This window comes from Rhodnius prolixus, unplaced genomic scaffold (genome assembly GCF_049639745.1).
Source record: "Rhodnius prolixus isolate KJV_2025 unplaced genomic scaffold, Rpr scaffold_5, whole genome shotgun sequence".
NCBI classification, from domain to species: Eukaryota; Metazoa; Arthropoda; class Insecta; order Hemiptera; family Reduviidae; genus Rhodnius; species Rhodnius prolixus.
Window position 1 is genome coordinate 29479121 of NW_027411624.1, and position 23588 is coordinate 29502708.

At 31.4% G+C, this 23588-nt stretch overlaps 2 protein-coding genes and 1 long non-coding RNA gene across 4 annotated transcripts; all 3 read right to left on the bottom strand.

Annotated features, from left to right (window-relative positions):
* Window positions 1-1289: 1289 nt before the first annotated feature.
* Window positions 1290-8398, bottom strand: LOC141458857 (uncharacterized). The gene is made up of 3 exons (XR_012461227.1): window positions 8129-8398; window positions 1908-2089; window positions 1290-1817 (listed from the first exon to the last, which is right to left on the bottom strand). It is a non-coding gene; the product is annotated as an uncharacterized lncRNA (long non-coding RNA).
* Window positions 8399-10457: 2059 nt separating this feature from the next.
* On the bottom strand, window positions 10458-13962 carry LOC141458852 (heat shock protein 68-like). Its single transcript, XM_074137395.1, has one exon. It carries the CDS (start codon window positions 13256-13258, stop codon window positions 11396-11398), a length of 1863 nt encoding a protein of 620 aa, XP_073993496.1. The 5' UTR covers window positions 13259-13962; the 3' UTR covers window positions 10458-11395.
* On the bottom strand, window positions 10458-22588 carry ATP6AP2 (ATPase H(+)-transporting accessory protein 2). 2 transcript variants are annotated; one of them, XM_074137399.1, is made up of 10 exons: window positions 22408-22588; window positions 22035-22162; window positions 21571-21810; window positions 21346-21468; window positions 20085-20267; window positions 19931-19996; window positions 18523-18646; window positions 15758-18423; window positions 14035-14110; window positions 10458-10929 (listed from the first exon to the last, which is right to left on the bottom strand). In XM_074137399.1, exons 1-8 carry the CDS (start codon window positions 22451-22453, stop codon window positions 18344-18346), a joined length of 990 nt encoding a protein of 329 aa, XP_073993500.1. In that variant the 5' UTR covers window positions 22454-22588; the 3' UTR covers window positions 10458-10929; window positions 14035-14110; window positions 15758-18343. The 2 variants fall into 2 exon arrangements, with proteins under 2 accessions (XP_073993500.1, XP_073993499.1); XM_074137398.1 differs by having other exon boundaries at window positions 15168-18423.
* Window positions 22589-23588: the final 1000 nt, after the last annotated feature.

The window sequence follows — 23588 nt, forward strand, 5'->3', positions numbered from 1 at the left end:
CAATTTGGACTTACCACCAACCAAAATTTATTATGTTTGTAATTTCCCACAAACTCTAGATTCTCTTGGCAGTTATTTCCATTTTAATTTAGTATGAGTGTCAATAACCTTCCTGATATTCCCATTGAAATTTTACTGGAAATTCCATAGCTAAACAGTCTAAAGGAACTAGATTATTTATAAAATAGTAACAAAAAGAATTTAATTTTTTATCCAGGAAAAAATAACAAACTTTAAAGACTTAAGCGGTTATGGTTTGCTTAATGTTAATTATTTAAATATTTATTTATTGCTTATCACAGATAAATAGGTAATACTTTAATATTGGCGCTGGCCAAATATTCAAAATTTAGGATTCTAAATGAAGTAAATGATTTCTAGTTTGTAATCAAGCTTATAGCCAAAAATTATTTGTTTATGTTTACACTAAAATGATACCAATAATTTTCAGTAATTATTACACACGATTGCACAAATTACTGCCAATAACTTTTCTCTTCAAAGAAATTGATTCTCCACTTAAATATAGCACTGAGAAAACCAAGTTCCCTTTTTTACTGATTTATTTGACTTATATAATACTGACCTATATTGGATGGATCGTTCTCAATGCGTCAGAAACAAGGACCATTATCTACAGTTAAGAAAGCAATTAAAAATGGTAGAAATAAAAATTTATGTTGTGAACATTATGATTAAGTTTAAGTTTGCCCACTAATGGGTACCACCTTAGGGTTTTCTAAAAAAACTTGATTTTAAAGAAAATAAGTAAAGGTATCTACATCTCACAAATACAATGGATGACTGGATGGTTAAACTAGCTGTCCAGTGGAAGAGATGTTGGTAGGCCACGGCTTCATCTACTTGAAGTGAAAAAGTAGAAATGAATACCTAGCTAAAGTCCATCCAATGAACTAGAATGTGTAATTTAAGAGTACGAGATGACAAGAGAGAATTTGAGTGAACGTAGATGCTGGTAAGAGGTAGACAAGAAAAGAAATTGGTCTGATTAGCTCTTGTTAGATGAAGTGGCTTTTTTGACTGACAGATTGGGTCGCTGATTAGGCGTAAGTGGAGGAAGGGTCAGCCGAAGCAGCAACTGGGGACTCAGGAAGAGATGGCAGGATCGCTGAAGATAGAGATAGATTCTTGTCTTCACCGGCAACCTTTGCCAATAAAATGAATGTGTACACTAACCACAGAGGCGCACAAATGTCTCCTTAAAAACTACTTTTTACTCTATGTTTTTCTTTAAAAACTGAAAATCTGCAAAGCTTCCTTCTACTAGGAGAACCAGAAAAAAGAAGATAAATTAGGGTTTGCATAAAAACAAAGTCCTTTTTTATAAACTTTTCTATATTTCTAAACTAACAAAATATGGACTGTAATACAAAACAAAATAAATAGAGACAAAATCATTGTTGAAAATAATACAGTTGATACTGATCATAAGTTCCAAGCCGAAAACTAATATCGTTAAACAAAAATTGAGTGAAAACATAAGATTTTTTTCAAAAAAAATAGGTTGCTGCCATTTTACTTACGATTGAGACATTAAAATACATTTGGACCAATCAGCACACAAAAACTGATGGAACTTGACCAAAATCTTTATGTGAGATCTCAGTGTGTGCGCCATATCAACACGTCAAGTTTTGCCAAGTATGACATCACTTGAATGCGGGTCATTTTTCATTTTACTTTCCTCCTTCAGTTTAATAATTTTGTCTCTTTACTTTCCTTATGTTTAATGTTTAGGTCATCATTCTTCTCTGTTTTAATGTGGAACTACTATTAAGGATAAGTTGACTCATTACCTAGAAAGAAGGTTATCTCTTTTAGAAATTATAGTTGTATTACAGTTTTTCCTGCATTTAGACACCTTCAATTAAATACAGTACTATCACCTTGAAAAGTTTATGAGTTTAGGAAATAAAATGTTTATAAGTTTTCCTCATTTATTATAAAAGCTTGCGGACGTAAAGCCCGTGTACAGAAATATGGGTATTGTTTACTTCTTTTCTTAATCTGGGGAACATTTCCTTTGGGAACAGACATTGTCAAAATAATTGACCTGTTTCCATCATTTCTGAAGCATAATAAAGATTAATTGTTTTTATCTGACACTTAGATCTTTAATTAATTGCTCTGTTAAAAAGATTTATGTTAACTAACATTACTTCTTTGAAATAGAGAAACAGTTTTGACATAAAAAATAATATAATAATAAACAAGACTAAGATTGGGTAACCAGAAGCAATACTTTCTCTTAAGCTTTTTGATAAGATTTCTAGAAAGGTTATAATTGAGATTACACTGAAAAACATACATTGAAATCTTATGAATAAAAAAAGATGACTAAATTTGTACAATATTACAAAAGAAAAGTCGCCAAGAGCATCTTCTTGATTTTCTATTTTTGCTTAAATCTGAGGTCATTTAACTTTTAGAATTGCATGCCGATCTCCGGACATTGTTCTTTCGTTTTAGACCACAAATTAAATCACTAGTGTGCTGTAAGAAGCTGAACTGCACGGAGTGTCTGCGGAACGATTTATACCAGTAATTGTGAAGTTACTCCTCAACCCCCTACCAGAAGCTCCTAAAAAGGGAAAATCTAAAGACCAGCAACTGAATTGGGACCCAGAATCTTCGCGTAGAAATCCAAGCACTAGGAAATCACTGGACATTGAGCTTATTTATTTTTCTATGATATTGAGGAAATCCTCAAATTGAAAACACACTGTGGTATTTCATGATGGTGCTTTTTTTTTGGTGGATATTGTCTTTAAGAAAAATTAATTATTAGAAGAAAATTAATTGCGTTACCAACCAAAAAAGTAACCTTTCAAAAGGGGTATATTTTAAGCTTCCAAACTTACATAATTTCATTACATTAACATATAAGTTATAAATGATTTCAATTGAGCCAAAATAATGCATTATGTTAACTCTTTATCAATATCACTTCTAACAGGACGGGGCTTGTTTCGGATGAGTATAGATCTCAGATTTGCTGCCTTAAATGACACTGCTTTTCTAGGTTGACTGATGATTAAACATAATGTCTTAAGCACCAATCCATCATAACCAGCACTTGTTGTAAGTTCTACTTATCCTTGTTGTAGAGAGTGGTTATAGATACTTTCATAATCGTTCAGCAAAGATAAATAACAAAGACGGATCTTAAGCTCTTATCTATGTACCGACCAGCTGAAGTGAAGACCTAAACGCATGCCGACGACACCCCATACCATAACGCCATTAAGACCTCAAAGAGTTAAGTCTATAAATTGGGCTCTTAATCCCAGAACTTTATCAATTGCAATTGATGGAGACAAACCGTTGAAGATGAATCACTGATCACCGATAGGTTTGGTTTGGCCTTCAAATGCTTTTATTGGCAGCACGGTTAGTTATAGCTAAACAGGTGATGGAGGACACATCGTCTGAGGAGAGATGTCTGGGTGTTTTTTCATTTTTTTTTTGACTTTCCCAAGAGAACTTGGGCGTTTTACTTACCACAATACGGGGGGGTGATGTAGAGTGATAGGACCTACCTGGCACTAGTGGAGTACCGTAGATCCAATTAGTCGTAGTATAATGTAACTTTTAAACAAAAAAACTTAAGAAAAGAAATCTGCCAGTACTTCGATTGTTCAAGAAGTTACTACTTACGTCAAAAACAAGCGTTAATACAGCTCCAGATGCGCAGCTTCTCTAATCTAAAATAAACTCTAATAAAATTGGAAATTGAAAAAAAAGGGATTACTAAACCGTAATAACTTGTAAAAATTCTTCAGACAGTACTCTATCGCATGACTAAACTGAACACAAAATTTGAGCTACTATGACTTTTGGGTTCATTTTTTTTTTTTTTTTTGTTTTTAATCAATAACTAAATTAATATTTTATACCAGTAATATCGGCGAAGGTAAAAATTACAATCATAAACAAAACAAGGCAAATATAACATTATATTCTGAAGTAGCATTTACCATTTACATGCTAACATCATTTCTGTATTTATTTTTGAAAGTTGATTATTTTCGCAATTTATTTATGCTTGCTGAATAAGTTATTAAACATAAGTTGGAGTAAGTCCAGAAAAGGCTAATTGAGAGAAGATGTGAATTATAAACTAAAGATTTTTTTTTCTTTTCCTTAACTTTGAGTATTAATTTTTTTAAAGACTTATTTATTTTTATTTTTCATTGAAAAATGTTATTTATTCATTCTACTAATCTAATTTAATTTTATTAACTAGGCCACCATAGTTAATACTTCCAAAAATTTACTAATAGCTCAAAAGATTTCTAAGTAAGTAACCATCATGGTAATAAAGAATACATTTTGAATTTAAATGTTGTTTTTTTCTATTTGTTTTTGTCCACTAAATATGTTTATGTATGCTAATACGTTTTCAAAACATGTTCCAAGAAATAATTTTCAAGTAGATTAATTGTTATTACATACAATTTGTTTTTTTTTTTTTTTTTTGTTTAAAGCAAATAACATTTAAAAAAAATTACTTAAGTCAAGGTGGAACACCCTTGCGAATATTTAATTACGGAAGGTTTCCGTCAAATCTAAATTTAAAAAACTAGTGTAAACACTCACAGACTTTCTCTTACTAATCTCAATGTTTGAACTCACAAATTATCTTAAAAGTTCATAAGTTTGAGTTATATTTATTTCTTAAAACTTTAGAAGGAATCGACACATAATCTCACTTACCCTTAATAGAATTTTAGGGTTTTCAGTTGTAGGTTTATGTGTTTTTCATTTTTATAAAACCTTAAAATAAAAAATCATAGTAGCCGATCGCAGGAAAATCTTAAAAGATGGAAAATTTTATACAGTAAACTTAAACTTTCGGATAGTTGATTTTCATTAAATTTGGAAATTGAGTCTCACAATTAACTTTTATTAAAATTATATAGGTTGCAAGCCAAAAAAATAAACAGTAATTTCACTTTAAAGGAAAGTATGACAAAACTGCCCTTATTTTTATGTGCAATTAGTGCGTTAATTATAAAGAAAATCTAAAGAAGCCGTTTTTGGGAAAATCCTTTAAAAACTATACAAAATCCAGTTGATCATTTTTAACCAGTACCTTATTTTAACATCCTCTTTTGGCATCTAAATAAAATACCACTTTTTTTTTCTGTCTAAGAGGAACATCAAAACGGATATTCCAGGTGAATACTCAAAATCCAAAAAAAACAAAAATTGTTTCCCGAAACCAATACGTTTCTTACTTAGTACAGTGAGTGAAAGTAAAGAAAAGGAAGTGTAAGATCTGAAAAGCAATTAAAAAATCATCTGTATCTATCGACTTAAATTCCATGTTGTAAGTTAGATGAGTATGGGAATATAAGATTTGTTTATGAGCTAGAAATTAGAGAGTTATTCCTATACGAGTAAAATAACCGAATCCATAAAAAAAACTTTAGGAACTTTCTGTATAAACTGTACGGAAATATTGTGAGCAAAGCATTTATAACTCCAGAAGTGACATGTATGATTATATTGTTCTCATTGGTAGAGCAAGAATGACTACAATGAAGAATAAGATCAATTTAACTCTATTGTACTCCGAGTTTGAAGAATTGAATGTTTTGGCTCCTTAAATTTTTTTTTTTTGTAGTGTTGTTTTAAAAAGTGATAAAAATAACACTCTTTTTTTTTTTTGTAAATTATTTCAAGGAATACTGATTTCAGTATGCACACAACAGGCTTTCCTTTAAACTGAAAATTCACTTTTTGGAATTGATGCTTTCTATCATGGTGATGTATAACTTCATGGACTCTATTAGGAATTTATCTCATTATCTACATTTACATGAAAGTCAAAAGAAACTAAACTAAACCTTAAAGAAAAAGATTGTCCTTCAAACAAAATTGATAAAAAAAGAGATAAAGTATCGATTAACTGTCGTTTAAATTTGATTCGGGAAATATTTTATAAGAAAAATATATTGCACAAAAATAAAAATTGTACCACATAAAGGAAGTGTCACTGACGTCGGATGTAGTCAAGGATCTGTCCTACAAATATGCTATTATAAATTTTCTTGGACCGTTACACACTCCAGGAAGTTATCATTGTCAATTATTATAAATTTTCGAGAAAAAAAGAGTAATAACAGAAAAATGAGTTGATTGACTTAAGAAAAGAATTGGGTCATGCACTTTAAGCAAATAAAATAAGTAATGGCATACCATCTATGATACGTATATTCATTTGCATTTATAGCATTACAAAAACAGGCGCCAATATGACCTTGAATGTGCTTTGCGGTAGGACCTGTTTTAGAGATTGACCGCTGGTAGTTGGTGTGCCAGTTATGGAACACCAGGTCACTTTGCGGCTATAAGATTAAACATCTAGTTTATTCTTCTAATAAAATAGAAAATAGTTTTTTTTTTTAATTAATTGAGATTTATACAACATCTTAATTACGCATGAATTAAATAAGTGGAAAAGATGTGTGGAACTGCTTCTGACAACCTTCCAAGATTTACAAGTATTAGGAAAGGTTTGTAAGCGATAGGTAGTGAATGAGTTGAAGGTATTTATAGAAAAAGTTGATTTACAAATTGAATATTAGAACTGAGAGTTTAAATGTATGAAAAAAGAAGAGGGATATTCCTTTACATATTCACAAAGTTTCATAATTTTCTTGACTTCTAGTTCAAGAATTCAAGGAATGGAGAGGGAAGAGAATTTTTGAAATAAGGGATTGTTTAAAAAAGAAAGAATTATGATAATTGTTTACTGGAAGGTAATAAGGTCGCGTACAATAGGAACATTGAGATCGTTATGGATGAACTGATTTGGAGTATAAAATGGAGCATAGGTGATTCTTAGTGGACGCTGATGGTTGCAGCGCTTGATAGATCGATTACGTAAGTCAATAAAGTTTTAACTACAGTATTGCCGACTAGAACTTTGTATTTGGAGTAAAACAGAAACATGGTGGAGTAATCATAAAAATAATAAAAACAGTTTGTATCGTCGGTTTAGTTCTTAAGTTTTAGTAGTACGTCTTTGTACTGATATAGTCCCAAGTAACGAACATTATTAAGCAAACGAGAGGATCCACCGTTTAGAACTTCTGGAGGGCAAGTGACTCTTCGAAGAGTGTTAATGATGTGATTACATTTCTCTGTATTAATTTGAATTCTCCATCTTCTAATCCATTCGCTAAGATGACTGAAATGGAGTTGTAGCATTGAGTTTTGATGACCAGGTCTCTTTGGGTTGTAAGGATAGAGGTGTCACCAAAAAAAAAGAAGGGATTTTTAGGAAGAAAAAATAAAATAAAACATGAAACAATATAAACAAAAAGCAATGAAACTCCAGGATAAATTAATTAAGACGGTATACACACAGAATTTGATTAAAATCCATTGCAGATGGACAAAAGTCAATTAAAATTTGTTATGATTTTGTCAGAATTAACTGCAATATAATAACAAAAGTCAATTAAAATTTGTTAATATTTTGTCAGAATTAACTGCAGTATAATAGTTCTTGGAAAAGACATTTTGCTTAAGTTCAAAGATTTAATACAAAAAATCTAATGAGAAATCGTAATTCTTCAAATTGTTAACACTTAAAATTAGAATATGTGTAAACTAAGATGGTCCAACATTGATCTATTCATACTTGTAGATTGTTTTAGGAAAATCCTAAAAAGTAATTTGCATTCATTAGGTACATAATAGATGAAATTGTAAACAAACTATTTTTCTTAGAAAAGTTGAAGTAATAACTTTATCTACACATTTAGTATTTATCTAACATTATTTAACATAAATTTACATTACAAAAAACAATGAGAAACTGAAAGCACATTAAAAAATAAAAGGGAGAAAAATATAATATTAGAGAACCTGAGGCAGACCACGACATAAGAAACTCAGAGATTGGAGCCTAATTTAATGCATGAGTGAGAGGGTGTGATTAAATTGAATTGTAATAACCATTATGGCAGTTATAAATAAATTAATTATGGCTTTATTGTAGAATTATAGCTGTCTCACCTAGAAATTTAGAATTAGAATCAGCTACAGTTCTGCAGACCGCAAAATACTCCTGATGTAGCAATGAACTACTTACTCGTATTTAAAGATGCAGCTTTTTGATGCACATCCTCTAGATTTTATTTATTTATTATCTTTTGTTGTTGTATTTTATTTGTGTTGTTAGCTAGTGTACAGCCTGACGGTATCTTCAATCTTGCAGCATCCTTTGAAACTTCATATGAACGATCTTTGTGTCGGAATTTTCTGGTGGCCAAAATAGAAACTATGAAAGATATGAATCCGACATCTTCTCCTATCTATCGGTATTTTTTAAAAACTAATGTTTTTTAAAATTAAAAGTAAAGCCTTCTTTTTATTCAAACATTTTTTTTTTAAACTTTATACATAGTCTTAGTAAATACTTAAAAAATAAACTTAATCCTGTAGTAGCCTGGAATTCAACCTAAAAAAATTGGGCTAAATATGATATAGTGCAGAGTTAGGAAGAAATGCTGCTAGGTTGATCACGGAGGCAAATTCTCAGTGAATTTTAGTTTTAAACCAAAAGATTTTAAAACTTAGAAGTACCTATTGAATTTAATATTATGAAACAGTATTAACTGTTAGGACCTTATTTCACTAAATTGATGAGAGCGTAGTTTATCTTCCCTGCTCTCAGATAAATGCCCAATGGAAAACTCTCAGTATAATGTTAATAAAAGTTGTGCATATCTATGCAATCAGTAATTTAATTTAAAGAAATTAATAAGGTACACGACATACCAGCCAAAAAGCACAATCCTCTTCTTTTAAACTTAACCTCAACTTCTCTCACATACAACTTTAGAAGAATGAAAAGAAAGTGACCTATTAAATGATTTGATTTTAGTGATTTGGTAATAATGAATGAATGAATGAATGAATAAATGCTTTTATTCGCAAATTACATAAAAAAACAAATAGCTTTTACAAAAAAGAAGCGTATAAGACAATGGTTTTTGCCGTCTGTCGAGTTGCCTACTTTAATTTTTTTTTTTAAATTTAATTCATTCTTACCTTCTAATTACAGAATTTATTATCATACATATATTAATTTAATTGCTATATTGGAAATGCTCAACCAGGAACTTCCGATATTTTATAACCGTATTTAAATATTTGGCGAGTGTTACCCAGTTAGTACCATTCAATAAATTGACCACCTCCTCTTGACTTAATTTAGTTTTACCAAAATGTGCCTTTCTAAATTCCCCTAGAATTGGGCATATTCCTAGGAAGTGAACAGTATCTTCAGGGACATTTAGATTGCACAAGGAACACATAAACACCCTATTCTTATTCCATGGTTGGTAGTTCAGGTCTAACAGTTCGCCTCTAGCTTTTAATATGAGAGATTTACTATATAAATTTATTGCGTCATTGTGGATATAAAATTCTGCTTGGTGTGGATCTAATTTTGAATAAAAACTTTGATGTTTGCCGATGATATTGTGCTGCTTGCCTCTTCTCCTGCTTCTCTGAGGATCATGATAGGGGATTTGGAAGACCACTGTAAGAAATGGAATTTAAAAGTAAACTTAGATAAATCCCAGATCATGGTCTGCAGGAAGGCGGGGGGGAGATTGAAACAAAATGAGAAGTGGTTCTTTGAGGGAGACAGACTACAGTGTGTTAATTCCTATAAATATTTGGGTATTATAGTTAATCCATCATTTAATTTCAAACAAAACAGTAAAGAAAAAGTAGCCAAAGCTAAATCTGCTGTGAATAGTGTTTGGCGTAAAGTAATAATGAATAAAAATATCACATTAAATAACAAAATTAAAGTCTTTAATAGTGCAATAAGAGCGGTATTATGCTATGGCGCACAGGTTTGGGGCTACTTAAATTTACAAGAAGTTGAGAAGCTACAGAAATACTTCCTAAAGAGGTTATTTTATCAGCCTCCAAACACACCCGATTATGTCCTATACCTGGAAACTTCCATCCCACCATTGTATGGCTACATTCTTAAAATGCACATAGACTACATCCGTAAAGTACTAAATCAACCACCAAACAGACTCACTAATTTTTTAGCCAATGTAATAATAGAAAAGAAAATATCCTGGTATAAGCACATTAAAGATTTAGGTGATCAGTTTCAAATAGAAATTAACAAAGAAATTCTCAAAACATTCCATCCTGAGAACCTAATAAATAAACTTGAACTAAATAGTAAAATGGAAATGCTAACCAGAGCTGATAAAAGTGAGTTTCACAAATTATATTTGGTAATAATAGAGAGTATTGATCATCTTGGTGACGATACCAGGAGAATCATCGCTGGATGGGTACTCCATCAATGCAACAGATTCAGAAGTACTCAATTTTAGACCACTGTAAAATTAAGTTGAAATCATTATTTGTATAGTAGTGATAGATAAATTAAAATTTTTTATTGATTAATTTACAGAGGAAAATTAGACTGTCTCAAATAAAAAGTACAATTTAGTGTCATAAATTTGCTCAAACAAAATATGATCTTCAAACATGTTTGCTCAAGAATTAATATAAGTACGCCCAAGTAAGTTCATATTTTCCCATTTTTGGCTACAAAAATTACATATTTAAACGGGAATACATTCATTCTTTTAAAGAAAATTTGGTAATTTTATCAATAATAATTAAAAATTCTCACACTTGGGCGTTTTTTAACAATACGCTTTTTCATGCAGTTTTGACATTTTCCTACAGGATAGTTTTAATTAGGTTTTTTTAATAAATATATATATATATATTGTGGTTATAAATATCAAAGAGAGAAGGAATAAGCTTAGTGACAATGACTTGGATTCAGTTTACGATGGTTGTGGGTTCGAATCCAGCTGCTGCCCTTATGTTTTCTACGAGTCTCTACAAAACAATATCAAGTTAAGTAAATGTCCTCCTTAAATTCAAAAAAAGCTCTTAAAAAAACTATTTGGAACAGTTTTATTTATATATTTTTTGTAAGAATTTAAAATTGCTAATATCTATTGATACAGTATAATATAATTGATATATTGATAACTGATAATTAAAGTTTCACATCACTTGTTGACAATTTTAGTTTAATACTTTAATAAAGATTGTTTATTAAAAACCCATTTATGGACTAAAACTTCCAGCTTCAAAATATATAAATAAATAAAACGTCTCATAGAAATAAATTATATTTCAATACAATAATTTATACTCTTCCCTTAATAAATAGAAAATAAATACTCTTCTCAACAATTAACAAAACAAAAAACCGTTCAATTATAACGAAAAAAGTATCACAATTTCGAGAAATGAAAATTTAAATACTGATAAACTTTTGAATCTAGTAATTATAAATTTAGTCCACTTCTTCAACCGTCGGGCCTGAACCACCAGAATTATGCAACTTCGTCATAAATGGCACACAGAATTTTTGCAATTCTGCAAGTTTATCCTTATATTCCTCTTTATCAGCAAGTGAGTTATTCTCTAGCCATCTCAGTGCTTCTTCACATTTAGTGCGAATATTGTTCTTATCAGAAGAAGACAACTTATTACCACAATCGTCTATCGCTTGCTTCACACTAAATGTATATGTTTCCAATTTATTTCTAGCTGCTATCCGTTCTCTTTGCATGTTGTCTTCAGCTCGATATTTTTCAGCTTCGTGCACCATGCGGTCTATTTCCTCTTTTGTCAAACGCCCTTTATTGTTTTGTATAATAATATTTCTAGATCTTCCAGAACTATTATCTTTTGCAGAAACATTAAGTATACCATTAGCGTCCAGGTCAAATGTTACGTCAATTTTTGGTACACCTCTTGGTGCTGGCGGAATGCCACATAAATCAAATGTTCCTAAAAGATTGTTATCTTTCGTCATAGCTCTTTCACCTTCGAAAACTTGAACCGTTACAGCTGGCTGGTTATCCGAATAAGTTGTAAAAGTTTGGGCATGTTTACAAGGAATCCTTGTGTTTCTTTCAATTATATCTGTCATCACTCCACCAGCTGTTTCAATTCCCAATGAGAGCGGAGTTACATCCACAAGTAGAACATCCTGAATTTTTGAACTTTGATCACCACTCAAAATAGCTGCTTGCACAGCCGCTCCGTAGGCAACTGCTTCATCTGGATTTATTGACAAATTTAAAGACTTTCCATTGAAGAAATTTTGCAATAAGGATTGTATCTTTGGAATTCTTGTAGAACCGCCTACCAATACTACGTCATGTATTGATGCTTTATCTAATTTAGCATCCTGCAACGCTTTTTCTACAGGCTGAAGCGTAGATCTAAATAAATCGCTATTTAATTCCTCAAATCTGGCTCTGCTAATTTTAGTATAAAAATCTATTCCATCAAAAAGGGCGTCAATTTCAAGAGAAGCTTCTGTACTAGAGGATAAAGTTCTTTTGGCTCTTTCCGCAGCAGTTCGTAACCTTCTTATCGCTCTTGGATTACTCTGTAAATCCTTTTTGAATTTTCTCTTGAACTCTTCGGCAAAATGATTAACTAATCTGTTATCAAAATCTTCGCCACCTAAGTGGGTATCTCCAGCGGTAGCTTTCACTTCGAACAAAGAACCTTCATCTATTGTTAATATGGATACATCAAATGTTCCTCCTCCTAAGTCAAAAATTAAAACATTTCTTTCACCCTTTAAACCTTTATCCAATCCGTATGCAAGTGCAGCAGCTGTAGGTTCGTTAATTATTCGAAGTACATTAAGGCCTGCTATTGCTCCGGCATCTTTAGTAGCTTGTCGTTGAGAATCGTTAAAATAGGCTGGAACTGTGATAACGGCATTCCTTACAGTAGTTCCTAAGTATGCCTCAGCAATCTCTTTCATTTTTATCAACACCATCGAACTAATCTCTTCTGGTGCGAATTTCTTTATTTCACCTTTATATTCTACTTGTATCTTTGGTTTAGAGCTATCATTAATCACTTTGAATGGCCAATGTTTTATATCTTCTTGTATTTTCGGATCATCATATTTTCGTCCAATTAATCGTTTAGCATCGAATACAGAATTTTGTGGATTCATTGCCACTTGATTTTTAGCCGCATCGCCTATCAATCTTTCGGTATCAGTAAAAGCAACGTAACTTGGTGTAACTCTATTACCTTGATCGTTGGCAATAATCTCCACTTTTCCATGCTGCCATACTCCAACACAAGAATAAGTAGTGCCAAGATCGATACCTATTGAAGGCATTGTCTCGAGTTTATTTAATCACTTAGTGCACAAAAAAAACTAACAAAAACACAGATGGAGTTCACTGTTTGATTTACAAATTAACTTTGTGGGGCCTTGGGATAGTGGCCAGCTTCATATATATAAAATAGAGTCACTTCTAGAAAAGTCTCGAATGAAATCTACCAGGTGATTGGCTAGACAGAATGACGCAGCTATGATGCACATCTAAGGTCATGGGCAAAATCCATCTAAAAGGTACCACCCTCAAAGATTCATTGTTTGCGGCAATTGTGAAACTAGATCAATAAAATAGATTTAGTTTCTATTTATATAGTACCGGTCTGTACCACTGTCAATTTATCTCCTTCAACAGATTTATTTCAACAATTTAGAATCTAAACTTATCAAAACTGAAATGAGATACACACGTTTAAGATAAGCTAATGGATATTTTTTTTAAAAACAGACAACTTACATCTCATGTTAAAGCAAAAAAAAGTTCTGGTTTGGAACAATCATATGGTAGATATTCTGTATGGAAATTTTCGCTTTTATAATTGACAAATTATCTTTAATCGTTTTTCTTTATCATCTTCTTTTTGTTATTTCTTATTATTTCTTAAACGTCAAATATTTGAATAATCACCAACAATAAATGGATTAATTCTAATCCTTAGAAAATAAAAAAATGATTTTCACAAATCAGGGTGTTTTGTGAGTATAATTCACATCTATAATTTCTTAAAATATTTAAAAATGAATTAGTTTTTGCCGGAGTATTCACCAATACTTACAGTAAAAATAGTTATATCAGTTTAAGTTTTTTGAGCTGATACACACAATTTTCAGCAAGTGTATTCTTCAAATTTTCTGTAAATAAAAAAAAAGTAGCAAACTTTATTTTGAGCATATTTCTACTTATTTCCAGAGACAGTGGAAAACCAGAGCTTTCATCTGAAGATTCATTTCTGTGCTCCTATCATCTGATTACGACGAATGTATTATAAAGTGGCAAATTTACGAATTTGAAAAAACTTGTTATTGGATGGTGGAAATGAGGAAATTTCGCCAATATTGTAAATAAAATTTGGGTATTTTATCTTTTACAGGAAAGGAGCAAAAAAAAAAAATTAAAGTTGGATGTTTGGCACTTTTTGACAATCAACCCTTATACAACTGTCCTACCGGACAGTTTTAATAATGGAAACAGGCATACTTAAATGATAGTTTAGAGGTAATGCCAAGGAAGGCACCCTCAGTACTACTCTTAAATTAAATTTTACTTGGACAAAAATATCAACTATATAATTAAGTTTCTGTATCCGTTTTAAAATAAAAACTTTAAAAAGAATTTTATTCCCAATTTTCGGGAATTCTAAGATAACTGCTTCAGTGAAAACCCAATTTCGAAATCCCTCACAGATTCCACAAGAAAATTGTAAACAAACTTAATATTTTTAAAAAAGTCGCAAACTTATTCTGCACTCTAAAATTGTCACTTGATTTCTTTTTTTTCCATTCAAACTTCTTATTCCATCTCAAAAACAAAATAAGGTTATTTTTGGCTTCGTTGTCATTATATAAAAAAAATCACCTACTGATTCACAAAATTATATTAAGATTGTGCCTACTATCATTATTAAAGAAACATTCACCTAAATTTGTACGCAACCAATTTTCTGGCAGCTATTCCAAGAATACTCATATTATTTAGAGGGATGGCGGTTACTAGTTGATTTCGTCAAATTTATATCTGGCTCATTACATACATTTTATTATTAAGATTTTTTAATTAGATTCAAAAATTATTTTTTACTTTGAGATTTTTAAATACTGTTATTCTATACATATTAGCAAGGAATGTTGAGAAATAAGGGAAATAGATATATTATGAGAAACGCTATAGTAAATGAAGAGTATTTTTTACCTTCTCTTAAAAGTAAGTAAAGTCCCGCGATCATGCAAAGTTTTAAAGTTCTCTATTATCTTCTGAGTCCGCACAAGGGTTTTTAGAAAACGATGTAGTAGTTGTCAACCAAATATCTCAAAATCGCAAGCAGCTGAAACTTGTAATTTCTACTTGATACACCAGGTTTTCCTATCTAACTTAAGTAACCTCCCTTAATTGAAACAACAAAGATTTGCTCTAAATTAACTCCAACGAATTTCTTTCTGCAAATTTTATTCGATAATTTTGCGCCGAAAATTTGTTTAAGGGAAGAGAATTATGCTAACCTCTAACAGGCCACTTCAGTAGGATACAAAGGGCTTCAATATTTTTAAGCGAAATACAAGAAAGATTAGTGGGCTGGTAACCGATGTTTCCTTGTGCTGAGCCGGATTATGAAATCCAAGTCTATTTTGCGCAAACATAAATTCGGTAAATATACATATAACTATTATTCGAGCTAGCTAAAGCCAAAGCCGATTACATATAAATTATTTGCCAAAAATATTGTACACGATCCTAAGCAAAAATTGCCCTTTTTTTTATTTAGAAATATAAAATGTACTAACAATTAATAGGACAGAAGAAATTAACCTCACTGGTTAGCTCACTGAATACTCACCGATTCCCGGTTTCGAATCCAGCTGTTAGACCTTACTATAGCCCACAGTGTTGTCGGTAACGAGAGAACACTCTGTAGCCCAGTCAGTGCACTGAAAAATGCACCCTGGAACTTGACGCGCATTAAATTATTTTTTTTAAATCATTAAATCAACATTTATTTAAACGACTGTACAATTAAATACAATCATATTTACAATTAATTTAAATAAGTTTTTGAACACAAACAACTACATGTATTTATTATAAACAATAATTACCAAAAAAAATAAATAACATTACTTTTTCTTACTAGCAAATGGAATGTTTGGAAAATAATACGTGTAGGGTTAAGTTATCAATTGTGAATTGTATTTTTATGCTATTTACAGTATACACAAATAATATGTAAGCCTGTTTCTAGCGTCCTCAGAAATATTTATAAGCGTAAGGGTGCCTGAGTCGAAAGTCAATTATATCCATAAGTGTACATCTATTTCACATTAAGACAAAACTTTTAACAAAATATACATCTTAGCAAAAACAAAGAAACAGGATTCAATTTTTTTAATCCATTCCTCTAATATCAATGATCCCGAAACAACAAGGAACAGAATGTTTCTACCACCTCTCAAAATAAGTTCCATTTCAAAATTGGAAACATCTTCATATTTTCTTACTTAAAAAAAGGAAATTCAATTAATCAAAAATGTCAGTTATGACAAACCTCGATAAAAATCAAACCGAACACGTAGATGAGATGCTAAGCAATTGATATGCGTTTTAATTGATAAAATGGAGGACTGCATTCTCTGCAAATACTGATCATGTTGAAATCCAATGAGGCGAAAAGAGGCTCTTATAGGAATTTAGGAACACAATCGTATTTTCCTAGAGATAAAAAGTGTGTTTCTTTTTCTTTGAACAATATACTGTTCCAAGTGGCTAGATAATTGAAGCTGATATGAAAAAGAAAGTTGTAAACATTTAATGGATTACAAAAAAAAAACGTCATCTCGACGAACGCAAAATGGACTTCGTAGTGAACCTCAAATCTAACTACATTACGATTTTACACTAAGGTCTCAGATGTTCTAATTTGAGGATAACAGACAAATAACTATCAGCAAAAGTCCAGATATTTCATTTTCACTAAACGTGAAGAATTTGAGTTTTCCGGTTAGATATATGAAACAAAAAATACAGTTATGACTCTAGTGGTCGGTTTAATTTCCTTCAAAAACTTACAATTATTTTCATGGCCAAGAAATAGTTTTTCTGCTTTGACACCAACCCATGCAAATTGATTTGTCTGCCCAGGCTAGAGTTTTTATTTGTTTTGGGTTCTCAGTCGAGACACAAGGATATTAGTTCATTTTTAAACAAATTATCTAACCAAGTCAACCTTGGAGCTACCATTAAATAGCAATATAACTTTTCAAATAATGAAAAACTGCTATTATATCAATGCAAATATATTCCGCATCACATAGTTTACCATGAGAGCAAACTCTTATATAATATCAAGACACATGCGGCCAAGTAGAATAGGTGTGGGAAACAGAGTACTGGCCCTAGCTTGAGCATCCTTCGATTGCCTAAATCCTGTCCAGATATTATACATGGATGTCAACTTACTGCAAGCCAAGCCAAGTGAGAAATGACAGGAAATCGATATAGTGATAGCTCCAGAGAGAAAGGTGTGGTGATTGCCTTTAAGATCTCCAAGATGCTTATCAAAAAAATAATAAATGACAAGTACTTTTCAAATGGAGGGTAATTGACAAAAGTACGATAAGCTTCTAATCAATAAGAAACTCGCTTTACGAAGAATTAAACTAAAATTCTGAAAAGTTAAATTATATAACTTCATTAGTTCGGCCAGACTTACAATTCTGCAAGGTTAGACAAAGTACGTCGCCACACGTATGCTGTGGATAGCAGGAGCCGCCAATGAATTGTACCAATGTGAATTCTGGATATGGAAGAACTTGAGCTATTTATTGTAATTCACGAAGGAGCATCTGTCCTTTAATATCTAACTATCCACTCAAAGACTACTGTTTTATCTTACTTATTTGAGATGATTTTTTTTTTAATTTAGTTTATAACTTTGAATAATTATATTTCAGCAAAAAGAACATTATCGATTATTAATGTGATACTTGCGACCTGTAACTTTCTTTGAAGAAACCCAACTTCATCTCATAAAAGAAATGCCCTACAACCAAATGTACAATAAGTTATTTTAACAAATTCAAAAGAACAAATAAATACTACACTAAAAAATGAAAACAGGTAAATAAGAAGAACGTGTAACTTAGTTTCAGTTTGTAATAATGAGAATACTTATCATTATATTATACTATTAATTAATTAATTTTTAAAAATATTCTTTAAGAATCTATAGTTTTTTAAGTGAGAAATTTATAGCTGTCTCTCTATACTAGTGTAATCAGAGAATAAGAAAAGTTATCTTTCAATTAAATGTTCCATTAAAGGTGAAATTCAACTCTGTGGAAAATGGAAAATTTGCCTAACTATAAAGTAACTCATTAGTTATCTTTCTTCATTCGGTTACTTGTCATTCTGTAGATGATCGAATCTCGGCCAGGGTCCATTCTGGCTATACCAACTGTAAAGATGAAAATAAATGCAGAAATTATTATAGTGTAATAGACACGAGAATTTTAAAATAAACTGTAAATGTTAAAGGTACAAAAATTGTACTCACGTGATGTTGCAAGCAGAACCATAACATAAGCAATTCCAAACCATAAGAATATGTTGAAAAATACTGGGTAATTAGGATCTTCAAGGTCATCACTTTCAGTTGCTACCGCTGTAGGTGCTGCCATCTAAAAGTTGAACATATACAATGAAATGGGATACACAAATAAAAAAAGGCGTCAAGAAAGGTTGGCAGTTAGTTCAGAGAGGAAAATAAACCTCTCAGTGAATTCAAAGTAGAGTCTGGAGAAGGTGAACAACGGTATCTAAAATGTTGGATACAAGAAACGCAAAAAAAGGGAGAAGTGTTTTAATTCTACCATATGGCCGATATTTAAATGTTTAATATATAAAATTAATTTTTGATAACACAGTTATAAGGACCATCATCACTTACATAACTTTTAAACAATGTGTTGATGTTGCACATGTTTACTAGAGCGAATGCATGCGCATTCATTTACATGCGTAAATTCTAGCTAACCATGAACTAACTACACTTTACAGATACCTGCATGTTGCATACCTGGCACTTATAACTGCGTTATAAAAGTTACTAAGTAGAGGTTTGGTAGCTGGCACCAGAAAGCTTTGAACTCGTGTTAAAAGTGAAAACTGAATTAAAATTAAAAATTAAAACATTCACTTACAACTAAAAATAAAAAGTATTGTTTTTTACCCTAAAAAACATTGAACTAATCGAACTAATATATTTTTGTTCAAAATATTAATAATATAAAGCTCCGCTATTGTGCTGATGATAACGTTATGTATGTTAGCATATTTTGACACGATAAAATTGTTGAACTAAAAGCAAATTCAGTTTTATTCAAGATAATTACGTTCATACCAACTGACAGAATGTAATAAAACAACATAAATAATAAAGTCTGCTCAGGAATTAGTAGCGAACGGTTTACGCAATCATATTTCTTCCAAGTCACAGTGGACTTGAGTCTTCACTATAAGAGTCTTCATCTGCTAGAATTTACGCATGTAAATGAATGCGCAGAAAAGCCAGCATAAGATCGTATAAAATGAGAATACAATTAAATATTTCAAAGTTAAAAATATTTTTTTTTTTAAAAAAAAACTACCACTAAGAAGTCATAAGGACGACTTAGTCACTATAGAATGGTTGTATAACATTCAAAATACAGAATAGACCCCTTAGATAATCTTTGGCTTTCAAACTGTAGCACCTACAAATTATATGATATTCATATAAGCAACAATATCAGTATTCTATCAATACTGATGAAAATAAATGAACTATTTACAGCAAATATCTTTTCTACATTGATCTGCTTGTTCACTGCAGTTGGACAATTGTTTAATCTTGTTCACTACGATATTTGATATGGATTAAAGTAAAATCTCTTGAATAATTACTTTCAAGTTTTAAAACTAACCTCTTCTGCAACTCTTTTGAAACGTCTTGTGTGCACTACATCGCTGGAAATGACAGCGAAGAGAACCTACACAGATAATGAACAATCTCATCAATAAAAAAAACTTCCGAGTAAATAGTAAGAATTTACAGAATAATTAGTCATTAGACATTACCTTATCATTATATGCGGTATTAAAAACTTCAGAGAGGAGCAGAATAGAAGATGAAAGCAATCTTTTAGCTTCGTTCACCTGTTTGCTTTGGCCACCGTAAGTATCAATCAATGAGTGAAGTCCTGGTACAGTAAACCAGTGAACATCTGGTACTCCATCATTAACTACACCTTTATCATCTAACTGCAAATGAAACATTTGTTTAGGTTTGTTAATTCATTTATCACTAATCACTAAACAATTTACATAAAAAACAATGAAAATAAATATCTAAAAATAACTAATAATTTTACGTATAAATTGACATATGTAGCTTGCAATTTTCATACACCAAAGGCGAAAAGGAACAAATAAATATGTCTTAATAAATATAATCACGAACTCCGCGTTATAAAACAGCTTCTCTTAGTAATAAAAGTAACATTTAGTAATCATTTATAATGACCCTAACATTATCTGGATCAAAGGCAATATAAACTGAATCTAAATTAGACATTCTTAAGACGAAACGGTCCAAGCGTTTTTTTAGAAATCTTGTTCCGAACACTGATCTTGGTCTGATCTTTCAACAAGTTTCCCATGCAATAAAAATGAACAGGTAGATAATATTCTTCATCGTTCAAACAATTTTTAAAAAAGAGTTGGGGCAGAAGCGTTAGTAAAACTGTCCGGAAGGACAGTTATATATGGATTTACTATATTAAATATTATTGTATAAATAAAATTGGTTAAATGAGATAAACGAAAAATAATTGCAATTTAAAAATAAAACATAAGATAAACAAGTTTTTCATCCAATTCACATTTCTTACGCTCTTGTACATGTTACAATAAGCAGAATATCTCTAGCCAGAGTCGCCAAATTAAGCACTGTACTCGCCTATCAAAAGTTAGTTTTAAGAAAAATGATTAATTAACACATCCAGGTTTTAGCTAATTCATTCAACAGATGAGTTGGTGGTAAAGAAACTTGAATTTAGTTACTCAACATATAATATTTAACTGAACAAATGCTAATAATGCCAATTCCTTTTAAGCAAACTCGCTCCCCACAGTGTTCGTGTACGCCTAAGGTGATTAATGGAATGAAACCAGATTAGCCCAGAATTAACAAGTACTGATAAAAGGCTACAAATATTTGAAAAATGAATGCCCACTAATTAAGAAAGAACCACTAAGGCTGATACACTACTCTAAGTTGAGAACGCTAAGCTGAGAAGCTGAAAACTCAACATAATATTAAACAGTGTTAGCACCTTACCTTAGCAGTAATCGCATCCACAAGATTGACCTGCTCAATAAGCGCTTTATCTTCAGGTAAAGTTGGTTTCAAATACTCCACTGTAGGTGTATCTCTTGATCCCAATTCGCCATACACAGCTCCCTTTAACAAGCGCGATTCTTCTTATACATAAAAATATAATTACATATTATATTTTTATTACATGATTTTATTGGTCTCAAAAACACAGTATAGCGAACATACAGCTTCAACCGGCTGATCCATTGATAGATAGTTCAAGGTAAGGTTGGTTGCTGTAGGAAATCTGTCAATAAGCCTCCAAGATAAAGCTCTCCAGGTATCTTCAAGAGGTTCATCGGTAGATAGTGGGTACGTTCTTCCTTGAATTGAGTCCAAGGACGGAACTCCAGGTACTGACACCACAACAACAGCATCAGCAAAATGAAAAGGATCGCTTATGACTAATCCTGACCATCGAGGACTCTGAAACATATTAGAATTTTTTATAATTACTTAAGAAACAGTATATTTCTTCTTTTGTAAGTTTAATAATTCAATTTTGACATCACTCCCAAAACAAAATAAAAGGAATCATCACTCCACTAAATACTATTTTATAAAACAGTACTTCCACAATGCTTCTCTTAATGTATCTTAAATTTCCAAACTGTAAAATAATAAAATTATGATTGTTAGAAGTAACTCACTTCAGGGGTAGTGAAACCCATTGCAGCAGAAAGTACATTTTTCACATTACTCAAATCCATCTGTTCTTGGCCAGAAAAAGTAAGTGAATCTGGAGTTTGCAATATTGATATTTCACCGGCACCATGAGCTAAACAAACAAATAATATAACTAACAGATGTAGCATTTGAATAACAAAAAGTGGGCGTGCCCCACTAGTTTTACAGAAGGGTAACATTTTTGGCCTCTAAGCTAGCTTCTTATCACCATAAATGCTAGAAAAACAGAAAGCAGACTTTAAATACACATAAAATAAAATGAAGATAATGCTTCAACACGCATTTCCAAAATCAATAAAACTACTAAGTGTGATCGTAAAAGAAAATTATTCATACCATAAATTATCATTGAAAAGAAATATGTAACTATAACAGGTAACATTATGAGACACTTAATTGGATGACTAGTTTATTTACACAAATTAATAGTCAATATCTACTAATAATGTCTAATACACTGATTTCTTACAAGCACCCCTCCGACTGAACATTGATAGAGGATAAGTTAAGTACAAGTGCTTAAAACAGCTGATTTGAAAGACACTACCTGTGGCAAATTAAGATACTAAAAGCGGGAAATTCAAGTTGAATAATTTAAAGAAGAAATAAAGTCGTCTCCATAAATATAGCAAAGTAAGGTTAAATATGAATAATGTAGATGTATCGCTCAGAATGACTGTCTTGTCTACAATTGGTAAAAGCAAAATCAAATTAGAAAAATGAAAACAATATTGTCTTGGCTGTTTACAACCGTTAGGAACGCATACTTTCATACTATGTTTTATTCCAATTCATAAAGTTTCTTCCAACTTAGAATTTTGGTAAAGAAGTTGTAGTAAGAATGATGACGCTCATAAATATGTCTCAATATTATTTCAGGTCTTAAATTAACTTCTGATAACATTTTAAATCAAGATTTTTTGGAAAAGAGACGTTTAAATAAAAGTGATAACACTTTTAATGCTTCAACATTAGTCCTGGCCATGGTTGGCCATCCAGATGCATCGCCATGCTACCGGACGCATCCACGAGTTGCGGATGGCGGAACAGCCATCAGATATGGTTATTAGCTGCGATATAAACAGTCGAGGACAAGATAAAGCACATCAGATTGGAGAAAAACTTTCCGAATACACCAATGATGAGCAATGGTGACAACGCTACGCGCAAAGGCCAATTATGGAAAGACATTCTACACTCTGGGGAAAGATAGGTTTTTTAAGGCTTCTATAGTGGTTATGACATCAACAAAATTACGATTTCTATAATTTTTTCGAAGGCTTCCACCAGATATATGACAGTGTCTACAAAAAATGCCTATATGAGAGGCTTCATCAAACGTCGTCTCAGACAGAACGATCCTCCCTCTGACTCCAGAACTATTCAACTTAATGTTAGAAATGACTGCAAAAGAGATAAATTCCAATCCAAGATACCACCATAATCAGTAGGTTTTCTCAGCACTATCGTATGCGGATTACATCAGTTTAATGACATTCACGAAGGAAGCGCTTTCG

Bases quoted from the DNA above. Each gene is read 5' to 3' on its own strand.
- ATP6AP2 (XM_074137399.1), bottom strand. From the start codon at position 22,453: ATGTTACCTGTTATAGTTACATATTTCTTTTCAATGATAATTTATG. The intron at 22,163-22,407 runs GTATGAATAATT...TTGTTTGTTTAG, and splicing joins CTTTTCAATGATAATTTATG to CTCATGGTGCCGGTGAAATA. The intron at 21,469-21,570 runs GTATGTTCGCTA...CGCTTGTTAAAG, and splicing joins TGGATCAGCCGGTTGAAGCT to GGAGCTGTGTATGGCGAATT.
- LOC141458852 (XM_074137395.1), bottom strand. From the start codon at position 13,258: ATGCCTTCAATAGGTATCGATCTTGGCACTACTTATTCTTGTGTTGGA.